General features: G+C 37.1%; 1 protein-coding gene across 13 annotated transcripts in view; it reads right to left on the bottom strand.

The window, feature by feature from the left end:
• Positions 1 to 22412, bottom strand: part of PRRC2C (proline rich coiled-coil 2C) — a 96331-nt gene that overhangs the window by 50487 nt on the left and 23432 nt on the right. For 9 of the 13 annotated variants that reach the window (XM_060091261.1, XM_060091266.1, XM_060091269.1 and 6 more), the window contains exons 2-12: positions 20276 to 20441; positions 18399 to 18576; positions 16924 to 17033; positions 15695 to 15820; positions 13528 to 13748; positions 9639 to 9721; positions 8906 to 9039; positions 8738 to 8825; positions 7564 to 7708; positions 5990 to 6043; positions 1244 to 1865 (exon numbers count right to left, since the gene is read on the bottom strand). In XM_060091261.1, coding sequence (XP_059947244.1) covers positions 1244 to 1865; positions 5990 to 6043; positions 7564 to 7708; positions 8738 to 8825; positions 8906 to 9039; positions 9639 to 9721; positions 13528 to 13748; positions 15695 to 15820; positions 16924 to 17033; positions 18399 to 18576; positions 20276 to 20387 — 1873 coding nt within the window. In that variant the 5' untranslated portion in view covers positions 20388 to 20441. The remainder of the gene's footprint in view (positions 1 to 1243; positions 1866 to 5989; positions 6044 to 7563; positions 7709 to 8737; positions 8826 to 8905; positions 9040 to 9638; positions 9722 to 13527; positions 13749 to 15694; positions 15821 to 16923; positions 17034 to 18398; positions 18577 to 20275; positions 20442 to 22412) is intronic. The other 4 variants (XM_060091270.1, XM_060091265.1, XM_060091262.1 and 1 more) reach the window with 2 other exon arrangements.

The following is a 22412-nucleotide window of genomic DNA, read 5'->3' on the forward strand; positions in this document are numbered from 1 at the left end:
CAGCCACCACCCTGATCAGTCAGCAGCCATCAACACTGAGGCAAGACCCTCCCTCACCCCCACAGCAAAAAGATCATGGCTCACTGAAGGCTCATTGATGGTTAGCATTTTTAGCATTAAAGTATTTTTAAGTTAAGGTATGTACATACAGCATATATATATTTTTAGACAGAATGCTACTGCACACTTAATAGTCTACAGAATAGTGTAAACATAACTTTTATATGCACTGAGAAACCAAAAAATTCATGTGACTTGCTTTATTGCCATATCTGCTTTATTGCAGTGGTCTGGTACCCAACCTGCAACATCTCTGAGGTATGCTTGTGCTCAAAATAAATGAAAGCAGGGTCTCAAAGAGATATGTGTACACTCACAGTCACATCAGTGTTATTTAAAATAGGTAAAACATGGAATCAACCCAAGTGTCCATCAACAGATTGGGTAAGCAAAATGTGGTGTGTGTGTGTACTTACATGATGATTAGTAGCCTTAAAAAGGAAGGAAATTCTGTAATATGCTATAATGGACAAAACTTAAGGACATTATGCTAAGCGAAAAAAGCCAGTTACAAAAAGACAAATACTGTATGATTCCACTTACATGAGGTACTGAGAATAGTCAAACTCACACAGAAAGAAAGCAGAATCACCATCCATGGAGGGGCTGGGGAGAGTTACTGTTTAATGGATACAGAATTTCAATTTAAGAAGATGAAAAGAGGGGCTTCCCTGGTGGTGCAGTGGTTGAGAGTCCACCTGCCGATGCAGGGGACACGGGTTCGTGCCCCGGTCCGGGAGGATCCCACATGCCGTGGAGCAGCTAGGCCCATGAGCCATGGCCGCTGAGCCTGCGCGTTCGGAGCCTGTGCTCCGCAACGGGAGAGGCCACAACAGTGAGAGGCCCGCGTACCGCAAAAAAAAAAAAAAAAAAAAAAAAAAAGATGAAAAGAGTTCTGGAGATGGATGGTAGTGATAGTTCATTATGAATGTTTTTAATACCACTGAACTGTACACCTAAAAATAGTTAAGATGCTAAACTTTATGTTACATGTATTTTATCATAATAAAAAAAATTACAGGAAAAAACATTTTAAAGTATCCAATAAAATTCAACCTTATCCAAAAAAAACTAATCACTTTTATTCGGATTACAGATTTTAAAAATACAAAAACATCCAATATCCACATGTAATATGAAGTCTTTTGTAAAGCTTATATAAAGACAAACAAGACTATCATACCTTTGTTACAGCTGTTTTCACTTTCTGGTTTTTCTACCATAGGCTCTAAAGTAGGTTCTTTGTGTTCAATTTTTTCCTCCATTTTCTCCCTTTCTTTCTTCTCCAACTCACATTCTTTTTCCTGTTCTTTCATCTTCTGCAGTTCTTTTTCCTTTTCTTGCTGCCGTTCTAGTTCTTTCTCTTTTTCTTGCTTTCTTTCTTTCTCCATTTCTCTCTGTTTTTCCTGTTCTCGCTCCAGTTCTTTTTCCTTCTCCTGTTGCCTTTCCCTTTCTTTTTCCCGCTCCTTCTCTCGCTCCCATTCTTGTTCTTTTTCAAGTTCTTTCTCACGTTCTCGTTCCTTTTCTCGCTCCCTTTCTCTAATTTCCTCTGGAGAGGGTTGTTTGTCCACTATGCCAAGCTTTTCGTCTAATCGTTTAAGCTTCTCTGCACATGCTGCTTTCCTTTGCTCTTCCATTCTTCGCTCTTCCTCTTCACGCCGTTTACGAGCACGTTCCACTGCTGCAGAAAGTTCTGACTGTTGTCTTCTTCTTTGCTTCCATATTTCATCTTCATCTGGGACCTGTTGCTTAGGGGGGAAAGGGCCTGGTCTTCCAGGTACTGCCTGTCGGTCTGGAGGAGGATGCTGAAACATTAAGATAAATTATCAGATGAGTATGACAACAAAGGATATATCATAGACACGGAGCAGGAGCAAAATTCTCCAGTGTGTCAGAAATTTTCCTGAAAAACATACACGTTAAAATGCAAATAAGTAACAATGTGGGGAAAATAGTAAATCCAGTTAATTTTTGAGAATAATTAATCCAGCCATCTAATAAATATTTACTGAGCGTGTGTACCTATTTACCGTGCCAGACATTATTGCTCACTCAGTATTTGCTGAATAAAATTAGAAGTTGTCACAACATGAATTTCAAATTTAAATTTAGAGACAAAGGAAACTTAGAATGTGAGTGCTTTAGCAGGAACTTCCAGAGATGGAATGCCTAAAGAGGGAGAAAAGAAGTCCATAAAGATGCAACATGGCACCACATGAGCCCTGAGAAGATTGAGATACAGTTACAAGGAAAGAGCACACAGTCAAAGATGCTAAGTGAAGGACATAGAGACATTGCTGCTGCTGACATGCCAAAGGAGAGGAAATTCCTAAAAAGCAGCTTGGGTAGAGAGAATTCTATCTTTAAACTGAAAGATCCAGAAAGGCGTATCTAGATCCCCTGGTGGAGAATGGGAGGATGACCTGAGAGGCTGAGTTTTAATGATTTAATTTTCAACTAACGTGTTCTAAAACAATTACTACAAAGCCTAAAAATGCCAGCAACTTTGCAAAGACAAGCAGGATGAAAAAAGCACATGAAGAGCTGCAATATCAAGGAACTAAAAAATTTGTTTTAAAAATATTGATTTTGGGGACTTCTGTGGTGGCGCAGCAGCTAAGAATATGCCTGCCAATGCAGGGGACACGGGTTTGAGCCCTGGTCTGGGAATATCCCACATGCCGTGGAGCAACTAAGCCCATGCGCCACAGCTACTGAGCTTGCGCTCTAGAGCCCACACGCCGCAACTATGAGCCCACACACCGCAACTACTGAAGTGCACATGCTCTAGGTTGCCTGCGTGCCACAACTACTGAGTCCATGTGCTGTAAGCCTGCGAACCTAGAGCCCGTTCTCCGCAACAAGAGAAGCCACCACAATGAGAAGCCCATGCTCAGCAGCGCAGCCAAAAAAAAAAAAAGATTTTTAATAGTATTAGGGTGAAGAAACCTTAAAAGCCATATAATTAGTCAGAATCCGTACAAAAGAGAAAATAATGATATGGTGAAAACACTGAACTGAATGCTAAAAGCAAAAAACCCAAACAAACCATGAATCCAGACTCTACCATTTACTAACAGTGCTGTCTTAGGCAAACTGCTTTAATCTCTCTGGTATTTAGTTACTTCATCTATAGCTTGAAAGACAAACTGCAAAAATAAAGTAATTATATAAACACACCTAATTTACACTGTAAACTCACAGAGTAAGCATTTTTTAAAAAGCAACTTCATTGAAGTATAATTTACATAAAATGTGATATATATATTTTAACTGTATAGTTTGATGAGTTTGGACAAACGATCAACTTAGGTAACTACTGCCCCAATCAACATATAGAGCATTTTCATCAGTCCTCTGCCTGCATCCCTGACCTCAAGCAACCAGCAATCTACTTCTGGCAGTATACAGTAGATCTGCCTTTCCTAAAATTTCACAAAAATGGATACATCAAGTTATATTCTGTTTTGTATCTGGCTACTTGCATTCAGGGTAATGGTTCTGAGGTCACTGTGTGTAGCAGGAGTTTACTCCATTCTATTGCTGCATAGCATGGCATCATAGGCATACTGTTTCATCTGTGGACGGACATACGGATTGCTTCTAGTTTTTTTTTTAACTAGAAATAAAACAGCTATGGTCATTCATGCCTAAATCTTTGTGTAAATGTATGTTTTCATTCCTCTTAGATGAATACCTAAGAGTGGAACTGCCAAGTCATATAGTAAATATGTGTTTCACTTTATAAGAAACTGCCAAACTGTTTTCCAAAGTGATTACAAGGTTTTACAGCTCCACGAGCAACATATGAGGGTGTCACCTGCTCTGCATCCTCCCCAATATTTGGTGTCATCAGCCTTTTAAATTCTGGATGTGTAACAAAATTTCAATGTGGTTTTACTTTCCGTTTTCCTGCTGACTAAAGATACTGAACATCTTTTCATGTGCTTATTGGCCACTTGTATACCTTATTTTATGAAGTGAATGTCCAAATCATTTTGTTGGACTTTTTGTCTTATTATTGACTTGTAAGGGCTTTTAAATACACACACACCCCCATACAAGTTCTTCATCAGATGTATTAATATTTTTCCTGTGATATCTTTTCTTTGCCTTAGAGATGTTTTTCAAAGTCCAACTGATCGATTTCTTTTTTCTTTCTAATTCTTGCATTTTTTGTCTTATCTAAGACTTTTTTTTGGCCCAAGTTCATAAAGACTTTCTTCTACATTTTCTGCTAGATGTTTTAGTTTTAGCTTCTATGTGTATAGAAATGCTACAAAGAGCATCCAGTGGTTAAAAGGAAAATGACTGGTGGAGATGACGGTGATGGTGATGGTATGTGCACTGTCATTGTACAGTGATCAGGGAAGGCCTGTGCATTGTTAATACCTGAGCAAAGAACTCGATCACAGAAAGAACCTCAGAAACAGTCTTCTGGTTAGAGGCAACAGCAAGTAAAATGTCTTGAGGGTAAAATTAAAACAAGAGCAATAAAGCCTGTGTGGCAAGAACAGAGAGAGAGAAAAGTAGATGAAATCAGAAAAGGAGACAGAAACTTTAAAGACCATGAAAAGAACCTGAGCAAGGAATAACTGACCTAGTGTATGTATGTATGTATGTATGTATGTGTGTGTATACATATATAGGTAAAACATATACATGTAATAAATATATACATATTTAAAGTTATATCTGCTATAGGAGAATTTGGGGTGGAGGTAGTGGGTGAGAAGGCAGCAAGACAGGAAAACAAGACGACCTGTTAAGTCCAAATGAAATATATCTGGTGGCAGCAAGTACTCAGTATAGGAATATATTCTAAAGGTAGAGGTGACAATTTGCTGATAGATTAGGTTGGATGTAAGGTAAAAAAGAAGAAAGATATAAGAGTGACTTCTATGTTTTAACCTCAGCAATGTCATTATCTAAGATAGGGAAGACAGTAGCTGAACTGCCTAAGTGTGGGTGGGGGTTGTTATGGTTTGGACTATTAACTGTCAGATATCTACCAGAGATCCAAGTGGAAATGCTGAGCCGATTGTTGAATACATGACTTTCGAAGTCAGGACAGAGCTTTAAGGGCTCGAGATACTTACTGAGTGCCATCAGATGATCCCCCAGGGAAAGAATATAGTTAGAAAAAGAAATGAGAACACAGCCCTGAGCCCTCCAACACCCAAAGGTTTAAGTATAGGAGGTCCAGAAGGAATATAAATTTTAAAAAGAGAACAAAACAGTATGTCTCAAAAGCAAGTTTTCAAAAAGTTTTAAGAAGGATGGAGGGATGAAAAGATTAACTATGTCAACTGCTGCTGAGATTAGTAAATGAATACAAGAGAACCGTATTTGGCAAGATGGAACAGTCTTTACTAACCTTGATAATAACAGTTTCAAAGGTATAGTGGGGAGATGAAAGCATAACTGGAGAGGGTTCATGAGAGAGAAAGTGAAGCCAGTAAGTGTAAACAGCTCACTAAAACAATTTTGCCATGAAGGGGAACAGAGATACAGGTAGGAAACTGTGGGGAAATGGAGTGTAGTGGGAGTTGAAGAAGGGCTGGTGTTTAAAACTTTTTTTTAAAGATGAGAGAGAATATTACTGGTAACTGATAGAAGATGGGATCCAGAGAACAAGCAGAAGCGTTGTCCTCAGGAGCAAGGGCAACAGGAAAGAAGTCAGACCAGGAAGCGTACTCAAATGGGAAGAAGAGCTGCTTCTTATTTTCTTAGAAAAATTAGGAATATGCTCATCAGCTGAGAAGGAAGAGGGACAGGCTAAAGAGGAAGACGTGCAGGAGCTACAAGGTAAAGTCAACAACTGTTTCATAAAAATTATAAATAAGAAACACACAGAGGACGTTTCCATTAAAACAAATAGGGTGAATAATACATACAGACCATTAACAAGCATTTAGTTAAAATTTACCTGCTGTGCAAGCAACTTTGGAGGTGGTGGCAAGTGTGACGATGGTCCACGTTCCTATTATAAAGAAAAGGATTTTTACAAAGTAAGATAAAAAAAATCTACTTGAAGTATTTCTGACTGCAATGTTTTTCATTGAGACCAAAAGACTGCAAAAAGTAAAACATCTTTATCCTTTTCTCTTTTTAAATAAAAGTACATCAGTCTCTACAAAATAACTTTATGTTCTATACAAGCACTCAGCCATTTTAATTAAGGTTACAATCTCAAATTAACTTTGTTAAGAGTAGAATCTTAGTGCACAAATTTCTAGAGTTCTAGCCCAGGTAATCTGGCTGTGAAGAAGTATGCCTCTAATTTCAAATTTTTATTTTACGTAAGCACAATTCTTTTTCTAATGGCAAACTAAACTTTTCAAATTTATATAAGGAAAAGAAACATCTAAAACATTGGAACCAGATATATAGAGACTATTCACTTGCTATGATACATATCAGTGTCACACACACGCACGCAAATCAAAACATCAAGATATGGTCTGTATTTTTCTATTCTTTTATCATTCCCCATTATTCCAGTAAGTTAAAAGTCACACAAAACACAGATTTTATTTTTAAAAAATCCTTCTTTTCCAGAATTCACAAATTTATTTTCCAATGGCTAACCAATGCCTTAAGAATAAAATTCAAGCCTCTTGTATAGCATACAAGACTTAACGACTACTAGTTCTTACACAGCTCTCTTACTCCTCTCCCATGTCAAACTGTTGGGGACTTCTTGATTAGGCCATGCTTTACTATACTTCTCTACCCTGAACATGTTCCCACTGCTTGGAATCACCCTCTTCCCTTTGTTTACTGGCTAATTCCTGCTTCAAGTATCAAGTCTTTTGTGAAACGTTTTACATAGAATTTTCTAAGAACTATGTGCACCCTATCATGGCACTGTTAGCTACTTACTTTTAGCTCCCTGAAGGCACCAATTCCTCCATCTGTTTTGTATGAATTCAACAAATACATGCTGAGTATACTATGAATTACTTAAGTAGGCTCTCTGGAAGATAGCCCTGTTAAATTCTCACTTTGCAGTGCAGTTCTTGCTATATCTTTGAGGTAGGATCAAGTGTATTTTTTGCCCACATACTTCCCCCTTTTTAACAACATTCTTCAAAATGGCTCAGACTACATAGATTTCTCTACTCCCTAGTGTGATTTCCCTACTCAGATAACATACAATTTCACACATGAATACTAACTAGGATTTACAAAGCATTCAGTAAACTATAAAGCACTTCAGTTATGTTAGTTTGGAAAAACAATTTATCCCTCCACTCTGACATGCCCAAGCTGCTATAAGAAGGAAGAGTGAAACTTTAGTTTCTACTTGATAATTTTAGCTACTGCATTGATAATTCCTGTTAGTATGCAATAAAATTATGGTTTAGGTCTAGAGCTATTTAAGAAAAAATATATAGTTCCCATTTCCTAAGTCTTTTTCCAACTAACTCTATGATTATGAGATCAATTCATCCTTGTCACTTGTCTGCAGTGACAAGAATCTCCATGAGTCCAACAAACCTGATTAAGTGGAGGTCCTTTCCCATAGGGACCTTTTGCTACTGATGGATGGGCAGGTATCTGAGAAGATGACTTAGTGTTGAAAACTTCATCTGCTTCTTTTCGGTTTTCAGTGTTTACAGAGGCTTTTGAACCTTGATCCTCACTGAAGAATCAAAATCCAGGTGAAATAAAAAATAGAGTGGACAGAATGTACCATAAGTAAATGCATTTTCTCAACGTAAAAAAGACATTATTTCCATACAATTTCAGGGGAAAATGTATCAAGGAATGAGATGGTGTTGTAACCTAGCAGTGTTAATTTATTCATTCAAGAAATATATGCTATATATCTATAATGCGATGGGGCCTGGGCTTGGCCAGATTATCACCACAAGATACAAGACGCGATATAGTACTTATCAAATATGGACACTCACACTTGACACACAATATGATTCCATCACTTTCTATTACCCCCACCCAAAACTCTCATCTGAACACAACTGAGTAATATTCCAGATAATTAATTAATTAATGTATTCTAATTTGTTCTGATTTAATGAAAAAGAGAAATCAAACTACAGTATTTTAGTATGCATCTCACAACTGATCATGAAACAGCAGTGTATTACAACACTATGGCTGAAAAATTATACCAATATGTGCATGCAAACTCCTGTTTATCTTAAGAGCCCAATTTTTATGTTACATAACCCATATATTCCTGACTCTGATGCCCCTATATTCCAGAAAAAAAGAGAAAAAGCTCCTATTTTCCAAGACCTTATTGCTCCTTGCTAAGTTTAAAAAATCAAAGACTTGAAGCAGCTGTTGTAACCCAAGTAATTTTTCTCCAATTTTATAAATATGGATCAGGTCAAGTAAGTAACAAGTTTTAAATGGTCCCGAATATGGTTTCTCAAAATATTTCCAATTAGATGACAAGCATCTAAATAGCTTCTTTTAAAAAATATGTATTTTCTTTAGAAACATCAAACTCTTAATTCCTTGATTATCTGCACTTTTAAAATTTGGCTCATTAATCACCTTCCCACTCAGTAAAAATCCTTGGAGTAGAATGTAGAAAATATAAGCGGGGAACAAATACCTATTAATGAAACCTCTCTGCGTAAATGGCTCATGTTACATCAACAAATTCATACTATTATTAGTAAGAGATATCACAACTTACCTGCTGTTTTCTTTAGGACTACTACTTCCTTGCTCATCATCATCACTGAAATTCAGCTGTTCTGTATAATCTACTTCCATCTGAGCACCTATTAAATTAAGGAGAACTCAGACTGACTGTTTCAAAGCATCTAAAAACTAAAAGTGCTTAATTAATCTTGCCTCTTACCTGCCCAACCTTCATCAGCTTCAGCATCTAAGTTATCAAACTTATCAAGCTCCTTCAGCTCTGATGCACTAAGGATGGAGGGGCGTTCAGGCTCAGAGGCCCATGAAGGAGGTGGGCCTCTTCCTCGAAGGCCTCTAACCAGTGACAGGTTATGAGAGAAAAGGATACTAAGTTTTAATGACACTAAATTAGGAAAATATTAAAAGACTGGAATTTAGTTCATTTCAATTCAGCATTAGTTTTCTATACCGTGATATACAAGATATTTTGCACCTGGCATGTATGAAGAGATTATAAAATTAGCGAAGAAATTTAAGACAATACATAATTGTATTTCTTATGCAGATATTTAATAGCAAAGTTTTCAAACATCTAAAATAAAACAAATATATGTTAAAGGATGATATGGCTAAGACTAATACTAATCTCAAAATACACTAAGCAAAAAAAAAGAGAATGGGGGTTATCAACATCAAGGAAGGAAGAAGGAGTAAACAAGTGCCATCCATTATAGGGGCCACAATTTTCAGTTTTCAGAATTTTATGTCAGCTGATTTAAAGTTTTAGAAGAATAAAGTATTTTTGTTCTGTCTTACAAAAGTTAGCCAATTACCTGTTAATAGCAAATGTACCTTGAGGACAGAATAATAAATCCCCATAATCTACTCAACCTCCAGAAAATCTTAACAAGTAAACATATACCCTGCAAACTTTAATCATTTAATAGTCTTACTTGTTTGTTTCAGTTAAAGAAGGTGGAAACCTCATGGGACCATGTAGAGGAGGATAGGCCATCCTTGGATACTGCTGAAACATCTGTATAAAAGAAACAAAAATTGATAAAATCTAGCTACCCAGTTATTTTTTTAAAAAAAGGATTACCCTAAGCCTGAAATTATACTTTATAGAAATGATTATAATAAACAGTACTGTCAATAACTAATTTTATCTACTGGTATAGATGATCATTCACCCTCAATAACAAGCCATTTATAAATCTACTGCCTCCACCAAGTCATTACAAATAGAGATAATAACTAGGACACATCTTATTAAGAACTTCTGTTATCCCATTAATAAAGTTACATAAAAATGACTGTGTACTGAAATGAAAAAGTAAAAACGACATGCATGCACCCCAGAAAACTTCAGTTTCTTAACCAAGTTCAAATATCAATACTTGAAATGATATAATGTGAGACCTCATCCTAATGCAAGAGTAGATTAACCGAAAGCAGATTTGCTGATAAAAAGGAACTCAGTTCAGATAAAAGGATAGTCCATGACCCAACAGAGCTGAAGGAGGAAGTGGGTAGGGAGCTAATTGAGAGATTTTCTATGGGTAGGGCATAGGTGGATTCTGAGTCATCACACAGATAGTAATTATATACAGAGGCCCAGAGATGATGCTTTCCACGGGAACTTGGCTTTGAGAATCTGACTTTAGGAGAATTCTAAGATTATGAAGACAAATAATAACACCAAAGGATTCATCCTATGATTTGGAAGGGAAGAAATGTCAAGGAGTGCTTGATTATTTACTATTTGCTTATATCCAGGTTAAATTATGTTTAAAAAATGAAATTGTATTATCTTAAATACATAATTTATATCCTGAAATAGTTTAGTTTTTCTTTAAAAAAACTGATGAGGGAATTACTTTATACTAGAAGTAAGGCTATGTTTATATGATTGTGCTGTTTAAGAAGAAATTTCTAAGTAGGGTTGGAGCAAAAGTTAAGATAAGCAACAGCTGAAACACAACAGGAGAAGCTTTTTGCTTGGGGAATACTCTGGAGAATTTTCGGTTGCATCACACTTTGCACTGAAATTAGCAAATACACTATTGGAGGCAAATGTTCATAGGTTAAGTTGCATTAGATCCTTCTGCTGATTATTTAGGCATAGATATTAATTTCATGTGTTATTAATAAATGTTTGAAATTTAGAAATTTGCCACAAAAACTGAAGAAACGGGACTCCCCTGGTGGCGCAGTGGTTAAGAATCCGCCTGCCAACGCAGGGCACATGGGTTTGATTCCTAGTCTTGGAAGATCCCACATGCCACGGAGCAACTAAGCCGTGCGCCCCAACTACTGAGCCTGCACTAGAGTTACACACACCCCAACTTTTTAGAGACTGCGAGCCACAACTACTGAAGCCTGCATGCCAGAGAGCCTGCACGCCGCAACTACTGAGCCTGCACACTGCAACTACTGAAGCCCATGCGCTCTAGGGCCCGCGTGCCGCAACTACTGAAGCCCGCGCGCCTACAGCCTGTGCTCTGCAACGAGAAGCCACCACAATGAGAAGCCCACGCACTGCAACGAAGACCCAACACAGCCAGAAAAATAAAGTGAAAAAAAAAATGCAGAAACAACTATAAGTTCTCAACACATAATAATCGTGTTTTAAATGTTTTTGTTTAGTGAAACATTTTATTTGAATAAATTCATTAATGAAATTGGGAACAAAGCTCACTTGGTCTCCCCTCTTACCTTCCCCCTTATCCCTACGCCTGGATATTCAGGCAGGGGTCCTTGGAAGCACAATTTGAAAAATCTTAGGAGACAAGTATTTGGATGCAAATCATTATTCAAGGTCAAGTTAGCATGTAAGACTGTTTTATCATTCACCCCAAATTTTTAAGAAAATATTTAACAAGTAATCGTATTTAATAATTTATTTCCCTCTACCTTAGAATGGTTAAGTAATGATACAAAGAAAAAATAGAAAATATGGTTGGACCCTGACTACTTAGGAGTTAAGTCATAAGAAAAATAAATGTATGAACTAGATTGTTCTTTCCTTTGAGATTAATGGTTTTCTCAAAAAATGTAAATTTATTTACTTGAGTACATGTAACTTGCCATATAATTTCACAGTAGACTGAGAGCAAACAAATGAATGAGGACACCAAATCTAACTAATTTATAGGAAATGTGGGCGTCAAAAGTATATATATATGTGTGTGTGCGTGTATATATGTGTGCGTGTGTGTGTGTGTGTGTGTGTGTGTGTGTGTGTGTGTGTGTATATATATATATATATATATATATATATATATATTTGTTTATTTTTTAAATTTCCCGTGCCCAAGAAGCAACCACTATTAAGTTTTGTTTCTTTTCTCTTTTTTTTTTTTGGCCACACTGTGTGGCATGCAGACCTTAGTTCCCTGACCAGGGATCGAACCCGTGCCTGTATTGCGAGTGTGGAGTCTTAACCACTGGACCGCCAGGGAAGTCCCCTCAGAAGTATATATTAAATGAAACTACAAAGATGGAATCAGCAAAATCCAGACCATGAGAAACCACAGGAAAACAAATTGTAATAGATATGCTCCAAAGGAAACAAGAGATAAAGGAAAAGAGGTACCCATAGATAACAAGATTACTAAGAAAAATATAAACCATCTCAAGAATAGATGTTACCTGGATCCTAATTATGAGATAATCAGGGAAACTAGAATATTGACTTGGTATTTTAAAAAGAATTTTCAGGGACTTCCCTGGTGGCGCAGTGGTTAAGAATCCACCTGCCAATGTAGGGGACACAGGTTCAATCCCTGGTCCAAGAAGATCCCACATGCCACGGAGCAATTAAGCCTGTGTGCCACAATTACTGAGCCTGCGCTCTAGAGCCTGCGCGCCACAACTACTGAGCTCACATGCCACAACTACTGAAGCCCACACGCCTAGAGCCCGTGTTCCACAATAAGAGAAGCCACTGCAATGAGAAGCCCATGCACCTCAACAAAGAGTAGCTCCTGCTCACCACAACTAGAGAAAGCCCGCACGCAGCAACGAAGACCCCACCCAGCCAAAATAAATAAATAAATAAATAAGAATTTCTTTTTAGGTGTGGTAATGGCACTGTGGATTTTCCCCTAGTCTTTATCTTTAAAAATATAACCTAAAATATATATGGATGAGATGATGTATCTAGGATTTTATTAATCCCAGGTGGTAAGAAATAGGTAAAAAAGATGGACCACAAATCGATAACTGTTGAAGATGTATGGTAGTTATGGGAGGAAGAAAGCTCACACTTTCTTTTATCATTTCTATTTTTGAATGTTAAAAATATTCCATTATAAAAAGTTTTTTTTTAAAAAATTCAAGGCATACTAATAAAAACTTTAGAACTAAAGCAGGTATTAACCTTTTCTTGTGCTATGAACAACCCCTCTGGCAGTCTGATAAATCTTACAGACCTCTTCTCACAGAAATGTTTTTAAATGCATAATTAAAAACACAGTATTACTACTAAAATTCTGTTACCACAATATTTAAAAAACAAATTTGTGATACAGTAATGTATGTGCTTCATTAAATAACACTAATAACTATTTTGAAGTAATGCTGAGTATAAACAATATTTGCAATACCTAAAAACAATGTAATGTGATATGAAAATACCTATGATCCTTAAGGATAAAACATGGGTACTGCTGATACTTCCTGTGATTTGATTCCTAAATTCATAATCAAAGAAAATTTTAATTTTTAGTTAGATGTTAATGAAAATAAAGACCTCAACTTTTTCCCATTCCAATTCTTTCCTTGGAATCCAGATCAAAAACCTCTTATTTAACCACTTGCTGATTCAACAATACTCACGTAAGAAGGCATCATAGCTCTGTATTGGGAAGCAAGGGCAGGCTGTTGTCCATTCAGTTTAGCCTGTGGAGGACCACAAGCTATCCTCTTTTCCACCACTTTGAGGATATCATTTTGGTCTGATGTTCCAGCTGTGCTTTCATCCTGGCCAGACTTTTCATCTTGGTCAGATGTTAAAGGCGAACTAGCAGATTTACCACCATCTCTCCAACAAGCAACATCTGGTATGAAGAGAGAGAAAAAATAAGAAAAAAATCTGAAAATGGAACAGAGTGAAACCAAACTAGGCACATTTCAAGAGAAGTTAAGCAAGTAAGCATAGTGAAAGTCTAATCTAGGCTGTAGTAGAAATTTAGACTTTGAAGGTGTTTAGGTAGTCAAGAGCAGTGGCTTCCAAAGCAGAGAGCATGTACCTCAGGGCAGCGGTCCCCAACCTTTTTGCCACCAGGGACCGGTTTCACAGAAGACAATTTTTCCATGAACGGGGGGAGGGGGGGTAATGGTTCAGGTGGTAATGCGAGTGATGGGGAGCGGCAGATGAAGCTTCCTCACTCGCTGGCCGCTCACCTCCTGCTGTGCGGCATGGTTCCTAACAGGCTGTGGACTGGTACTGGTCTGTGGCCCAAGGGTTGGGGACCCCTGCCTCAGAGGGTACCACCAAAAGCAAATACTGGGGTCAGGGAAGAAAATATTAGAACTTCCCTATTAAGCTTCACCAATTTTTGATACAGAGATTAAAATCACTGTTATACCTGAGGTGTCCTGAAGAAGGGCAGGGGAGTTCCATAACCCAGAAGGATTGACAGTGATACATGCTCTCATTCGTTTTCAGTCTACTATTGCTAGTTACATGTGCCCAAGTGAGCAGATTTAGTGACTGCATTACCTGATTCAACTACACTTAACCAAATAAAAGAGATAAATGGTTTTACAAGGAAACCCTGTTTGGTTCGAATGGTCTCTACCTCCTGCTATTCACACCCTGTGTAGTCCCCTCTCAGCAGTGTACCAGGATTGGTCTGTGTAACCTGTAGAATAAGGCAGGAGTGTTGGCTGTCTTCTCTGAGAACAGGCTATGAAAGCCTAGGGGTTCCATCTTGGGTGAGAGATGTCTGTCTGTCTGTCCCTCCTTATTTTTTCTGAGGAAATCTGTTGTGAGCCGCCCACATACAAATGAGCCACCATAAGAGAGCTTAAAACAGCAGCCCTAGTCAAGTCAGCATCAGATGACAGTTTCACTGCAATTCTGTTGACAGAGAACCAACAAAACCTGAGCTAGAACCCCCAGCTAAGTGGCTCCCAGATTCCTGACCCTCAGATACTGTGTGAAATGGTAAGCCCAGTTCAGTTTGTCTTTTTAAGCTGCCAAATTTGTTACACAGCAACAGGTAACTGGTGAAAAGAAACTAAACAAGAGAACAGTGGAGCTGACACATCTATTCCTAATACAAACTCATCAACCGCATTACAGTAATTAAAAATAAAAATTAAAAAAGGTGATTTTCCCAGACCTGGCAAGAAATGAGCCAAAGAGATATAAAATGTATTAGGTTATCAAAAACATGGATTTGTAACCATTACTGTAAATAGGAACTTCCCTGTACATGGTACAGGGTTCTTTGAGATATTTGGTAACAACACTATGAATCTAATATAATTTAAGATGCTTTAAAATCTCTCAAAGATTTTATATTTCTATTTTTAGTTCCTGCTTTATAATGTACATAATACGAGTATCTCTTACTATCCAAATTGATTGGTACCTCGGTTTGAGTTCAGAATATTAATAGAAAGCAAATGAATGGATATAAATTGTAAACAAATATTTGCATATTGGGGAGGTGTGCTAAAAAATTTTACTATTGTAAAAATGACCAAATATTGATGTGCAAACAAGTCACCTAGGCATCTTGTTAAAATGCTGACTTTTGATTTAGTAGGTTGGGTGTGAGGCCCAAGACATATACTTCCAACAAGTTCGCAAGTTAAACTGATGCTGTTCACGTAAAAACCACACTTGAGTGGCAAGCAACTACAGTTACTATCTGCCTTTTCAAACTAGGTGAGTCATCATACATACAACAATAGCAGACAGGAGGTTATATCACAAGATAAAACACAAATATAATCTCATTCTGTATTTTTATTAAATAGGAAGTATTCTTACTTGGTGGGCGTAAACTGGGTCCAGGTCCATAGCTGTCATCAATTGATTCTTTTTCTTTTTTTTCTTGATCCCCAGCTGCCTGCAGGCTGGGAAATTCTTGCTGAAAATGACTATTCACCTGGATTCCTATGGATATTTTTTAAAAAACATTACATGTAACTTTTATTCTGAAGATAATTCAAAAACCTTCCCAGGATAGAGCTCTCTGTCTTTTTTTGATAATTTATTCCACATTTCAGTGGTGACTGTTTGTATCCATAAAACTTTTAAATTTATCTAGAATTAGAATCCCTTGGAAAGTTAATGAACAGCCATGAGGAAATAAAAATCTAAGAAAGGAATCTGCCAGACATTGTTCCAGTGGACTCATTAAAGATAATGAGGAAAGTAAGGAGAATTTCACTTCTGTTTCTCTTTTATTACAACTCTTTTCATTTTCAATATAAGTAAAATTCCTTTACTAATAAATAACTCTAAGAATCAGTTCAAATAATACTGCTAAAATAGAATTTATGAATCAACACTACAAGTATCACGGTGAGACTAAAATGCTTCATTTTAATTTATTGCGGAGATACTGACTGCCCCTCACTATTCACTCATTCACCTATCTACCTACCTGCCCGCCTATTTATTTTTATACTTCCATAAATTTAAAAGAGCTGATTTTATTAAAGCCCAGATGGGTTTTTCCATACAATGTTTTATAGACATGTTTTGCAAGTGGGAAAATTAAGTTTTGTTGGGGATTCCAAACATTCCTAGCAGGGAGGGAAGTATTACAGCTACTGTGCTTCATGGCTACTCTCTAGGTCTTCTCTACCATGGAAATCGTGAACAGCATATTTGAAACAGAAGAGGTTTAGGGGCACAGATGGAAAATAATATGGTTTCTAGCAATCAACATAACGTCTGGGTACTTTTATGTCTCAGAGCTGAAGGCACAAGATTTTGTCTGGTCATGTAGGGTAAAGACAGAGTAATGTGGGGCACAAGGTACCTTAAAGACTCCTTCTTTAATCCCTATTATTGGCTCATACATGGCTCTTAACACTGAAACTTAACTAGCCCAAGAGAATTTTTACAAGACCCTTTTTTTCAGGGCCTGATAATATCTTTCGACAGTGTTCTCTACCCCTGCCAAAACACCATAATTCGCCCCTTATCTCCTGCATGGCTGTTCAGTAACTATCAAGCCTAACCAGTTTCCCCAGCTAATGTCCACTTACCATCTCCTTGCCCACCTTGCTTGTTACTGGCCCATGATTTGGGAGCAGGTGCTACTTCTGGGGGAGCTGCAACCCCAGGTTTTGGTTGTGCTGGTGGAACTTCTGGTGCTCTTAAAAAAAATATGAATCCATTATTTCAGATATTGTATGTTTAAATAAAATAAATATTGCATTTAAGCTAAATCTGTATACAAATTATTTTGGCTACATATTAACTCAGATGCACGCCACCATGTTTTCCCTCTGCAACATCCCTTTAAATGAAGTACAGCTATTTTTGTCCCCTTTCATTTCTACCCATGAATAACCCAAGGAGATGACAGCTTTGTTTTTAATTTTGGAAAGAAAAGGGGAGGGAGGGAGGGAGGAGGGGAGGAAGGAAAGAAGAGAAGGAAAGAAAGAAAAAAAAGAAGCACACATTATTGAACATAGCTACCAAAAATTTGTTTTGAAGAAGTGAACATTTATAATTAGGAATAGCATTATAGTCATACATATAGTCTGGATTGGTGGAATTAACCAGGGGCTAAGACTAAGCAAGCTCTCCATTTGGCAGTCAACAGTTTCACCACTGTTCATATTACTGTTAATCAAGAGGTAACCACAACCTGCCTGATGCACCTCCATGAGTAAAAGGTGTTTTAAAAGGGTCTATAGTTTTATTCAATTCTTGTAAGGAGTTAAGGCTTAAAAATGAAAAAGGCAGTTAACAGGCTTAAGAAATGCAATATATTTCTGGTATACTTAAACCTAAAACTGACTTGCTACTATAAAATAATTCTATAACAACTAAGAAGCAGAGAACAATAAGTCTTCAGTTAGCTTCGCCCAAGCAGTTGTATTTATTATATAAAGCTCCCCAAACCAGAATATAGAAATTTAGTAACAGATATAGGCAAAAAGCATTAAGTACTCATGTTCTTGTCTTATCTTTAAAAACTACCACTACTTAGCTTGGTCATTTAATAAACCAAGAGCCCTGAATACTCCGTGACACAGAATGCTAAATAGTTATTGAATGAATGATGATTAAGCGGGATATTACTAATTCCATGTCAGCTTTCTTGTGAATTCTTTACTCATTCAAATAATATTACTTGAGCACCTATGATGTGCATCAGGTATAGTTTCAATGAATCAGGCAGACAGAAACTCTTAGCTTCATGAAAAGTAGTTAACAGAATCAACTCTTAAATCATTGTAGAAAGAGAATGCCTGATTTGGTGAAGATGGGATAGGAGGGAGCCTGACAGTGTATGATACAAGGAAAACTGTGATTAGCAATTCTGTCAACTGTTCTACCCTGACACATAAAAATACTGACACTAAACCCAGGCATAGGAAAAATTACACAAAAGTTGACTATATAAAACACTTTAAAGGGCATAGCACAACACCTAGCACATAAGGAACTCAAACATAAGTTCCCACAAAGAAAGGGGAATGATTTCATTCTTTAACAGACTTTGACTCACTTTTCTTCTTCATGTTGCTCTTGTTTTGATGCCCATCCTGTGCCATCTTTAGGTACGATGTTCACATTAGGATCATTGCCTTTGTTTTCCGCTTTGAGACTTGGGAGGTTAGCAGGTGGAGGCATACGCCGTGAAATACCAACTTTTCCAAGACTCTGCAATCCATGCCGAGCTGCAACTAAAGATCAATAACATCAACTTTCTTAGTAACTACTTTATTCTTAAAACAAAATAAAAAGACAATAGGAATTAACAGGATCTTGAATTATTATTCTCTACTTTAAAATGAAAAAATTAAAACTAAGCCACACACCTACAACATAACCCAATGTAGATATTATACTAAAATTAACTATCAAGCCACTGAACAGGTGCTTTAAAAATTCTAACAACTGGAGCTTCCCTGGTGGCGCAGTGGTTGAGAGTCCGCCTGCCGATGCAGGGGACACGGGTTTGTGCCCCGGTCTGGGAAGATCCCACATGCCGCGGAGCAGCTGGGCCCGTGAGCCATGGCTGCTGGGCCTGCGCGTCCGGAGCCTGTGCTCCGCAATGGGAGAGGCCACAGCAGTGAGAAGCCCACGTAATGCAAAAAAAAAAAAAAATTTCTAACAACTGGGACTTCCCTGGCAGTCCAATGGTTAAGACTCCACGCTTCTGGGCTTCCTGGGTGGCGCAGTGGGTTAAGAATCCACCTACCGATGCACAGGACATGGGTTCAAGCCCTGGTCCTTGGAAGATCCCACATGCCGTGGAGCAACTAAGCCCGTGAGCCACAACTACTGAGCCCGCGCACCTAGAGCCCATGCTCTGCAACAAGAGAAGCCACCGCAATGAGAAGCCCGGGCAACACAATGAAGAGTAGCCCCCGCTCGCCACAACTAGAGAAAGCCTGCGCGCAGCAACAAAGACCCAAGGCAGCCAAAAATAAATAAATAAATAGAGTATACAGAAAACAAATAAAACAGAACATACATTAAAAAAAATTCTAACTGAACCAACCCTATAAACTATGAAAAAGAAAACACTGACAATGTTATTTTTTAATTTTTCCAGGGAATCGATTTTAAACTCGAAACTTTGTACATTAAAGAATAAACATGATATGAAACAGACTCACAGACATAGAGGACAGACTCGTGGTTGCCAAGTGGGAGGGGAGTGGGGGGGGTGAACTGGGAGTTCGGAGTTAGCAGATGCAAACTATTAAATACAGAATGGATAAACAACAAGGTCCTACTGTATTCAATATCCTGTGATAAACCAGAATGGAAAATAATATGAAAAAAGATTGTATGTATATGTGTAACTGAATCACTTTGCTGTACAGCAGAAATTAACACTACTGTAAATCAACTATACTTGAATAAAATAAATTTTAGAAAAGAATATGCTACCCTTATGTACATAATGAACACTGTTAATGCACCATACAGTTATCATGTGCACATGGTCCAGTTTTCACTCTTCACTGTAAACACTGGGTTCAAGGTATTAAAAAACAATACAAAACTAAGAACCACAGGACTCTCTCTAGTCCATAACTAAAAGTGGTAGAATAAATCCACTAATATATAGCTTTATGCCTATTAATCTCATTGACCAAGTCTCCCTTTTGGAACCACATAGTTTTATTTATTTTCTGATGACAACAAACAGGGAAAAAACCCATATTTTAAAACATTTATAAATTTTCAACTTAAAAAAATTCATATCCCTTCAAAGATGTGTACGTATATAAAAAGCCCAATGTAAACAGGGCTGCATTAACATATGTTTGCCCTAGATCCTAACAGCAATAGCTCTAGTGTGTCATTTATAGTAATAAAACAAAACCATGAAAACTATAAAAAATATAAATGCCACTTGATTTTACTCACCTGTAGTTTTCTGAGTTTCTAATGATTTACCCTTGTAAGTATTAAATAAACTGAGTGTCGCATACTTTTTCCCATCCTTTGCTTTTGTGTTCTGGCCTGACTTCTCCGACATTTCAGTGGAAACTCATCGAGTCCAGAACGTCCTGCCACACCCCTTAAAACCAGTCTTTAAGATGCACAGAAGAAAGAAAAACGAGGAAAACTTTAGAATTAGTTTACTAAAAGCTGTTAGTAAATTCAAATGTTCACAGAAATTCTGAAAAATAAAAACATGAGAAATTAAGTCAATCTTCAATAACTCACATCAACAATAATTTCAAGAGCCTGTTTAATACTGTAAAATTCCAACAACCAAAATGTGACAAAATTAATCAAAATAAACTTCCATATGCTTGGTGAGTATATTGTTTATGATTTGTAACCATTTAACTACACTATAGAGAATAAGGGTTTTAATCCATACCGAGATGAACAGTTCAAATACAGTGAATCTATGGATAATGTCTTTCTATTTAATAAACAAATATCATTCAACTTAATAGGGTTGAGATGACTGGCATGATCAGCTTACACATATGGAATCCAAACATGACAGAAGGATAACATCGTTTCCCTATAAACTGCATGCCTGTGTTTTCAGGCAGTATGTGTCTAACAAAGATCTATTAGTTTAACAGTTTAGAATAGAAAGAACATTCTATTTTCTCGGCGTTCTGCAAAGGGTAGAATACTCCTTTATAAACCCAAGGTACATAGAAACAATATTCTATTTCATGGCTATGAAGTAAGTGTTCAAGAAATGGTGTACACTTGTCAAAACAAATCTGTGTATATGAGAAGTTATTAGAAGTACACAGTATTTTAATGAACATTCATATACAAAGAGAACGTTCATCTTTGGAACTAATGTACCCCAATTTAAAACTAGTTTATTAATAAATAGGGCGAAAAACACAAAGTAGCTCTCATACTATTTCCCTTCAATTTAATGAGGTGTACATTATCAACCTTGGGAGTTGGATTTTTTCTGTTTGTTTTGTTTATTTTGTTTTCACAGTGGACGTAGGACAGGAGGCGGTGAATTCTACCAATAAACCATCAACAGCTAAAAGCATGGGAGCTAAAGATAACACAGAATAGTATATAATGCATAAAGCATTCAAAGTCAAGGAATGCCTGTGTAGACCCTACTACCATCATAAAAGTCATTTTAGGTACTGGTTTTACATTTGTCAATTGCAGAATAAGCATCACATGCAGAGATGTGATTTTATATTCATATCACCTGCCACAATATTTATGGAGTTCCACAAAATTTATCAATAATTTTCACATCTGTTATCTCATTTCAGTCTAGTAACTTTATGATACAGTTAGTATTCTGATTTTACAGATAAGGAAACTGATGTTCACAGGTTTCAAGCTGCCAGAGAGTCAGCTTCTCAGGCCAATAGAATAGAGAATATATTTATTCTTTCATATCCTATGAGCCTCTCCAGTATAAAACTCAAGGAGGCTTTATAGTACCTACTACCCCCCTCCAAAAGTAAAACATAAATACACATGATTGAAGCTAGTACAAATGCATTCAAAAGATAATTCAATCAAAGATAAGAACAAACTATCACAATGTACCTATTTCTATAAAAGATCATGCATATCTAAAGACAAAGAATTTACAGCCATATACAATAAGACTGGATAAATCAGAAAAGCCAATTGCCCTCTAATGGTTTGCCAGTTATATGTGGGCACTTTCAGCAATCCCACCCCTGGGCCTATATGCAGAGAAATCTCTAATTTGAAAAGATACATGCACCCCACCCCTATGTTCATAGCAGCACTATTTACAATAGCCAAGACATGGAAGCAACCTAAATGTCCTTCGACAGATGAATGGATAAAGATGTGGTATGTATCACAATGGAATACTACTCAGCCATTAAAAAAAGAATGAAATAATGCCATTTGCAGCTACATGGATGGACCTGGAGATTATCATACTAAGTGAAATCAGAAAGAGAAAGACATATACCATATGACATCACTTATATGTAGAATCTAAAATATGATACAAATGGGCTTGCTTCCCCGGTGGCGCAGTGGTTGAGAGTCCGCCTGCCGATACAGGAGACGC

This window comes from Mesoplodon densirostris, chromosome 2, assembly GCF_025265405.1.
Source record: "Mesoplodon densirostris isolate mMesDen1 chromosome 2, mMesDen1 primary haplotype, whole genome shotgun sequence".
Classification (NCBI taxonomy): domain Eukaryota; kingdom Metazoa; phylum Chordata; class Mammalia; order Artiodactyla; family Ziphiidae; genus Mesoplodon; species Mesoplodon densirostris.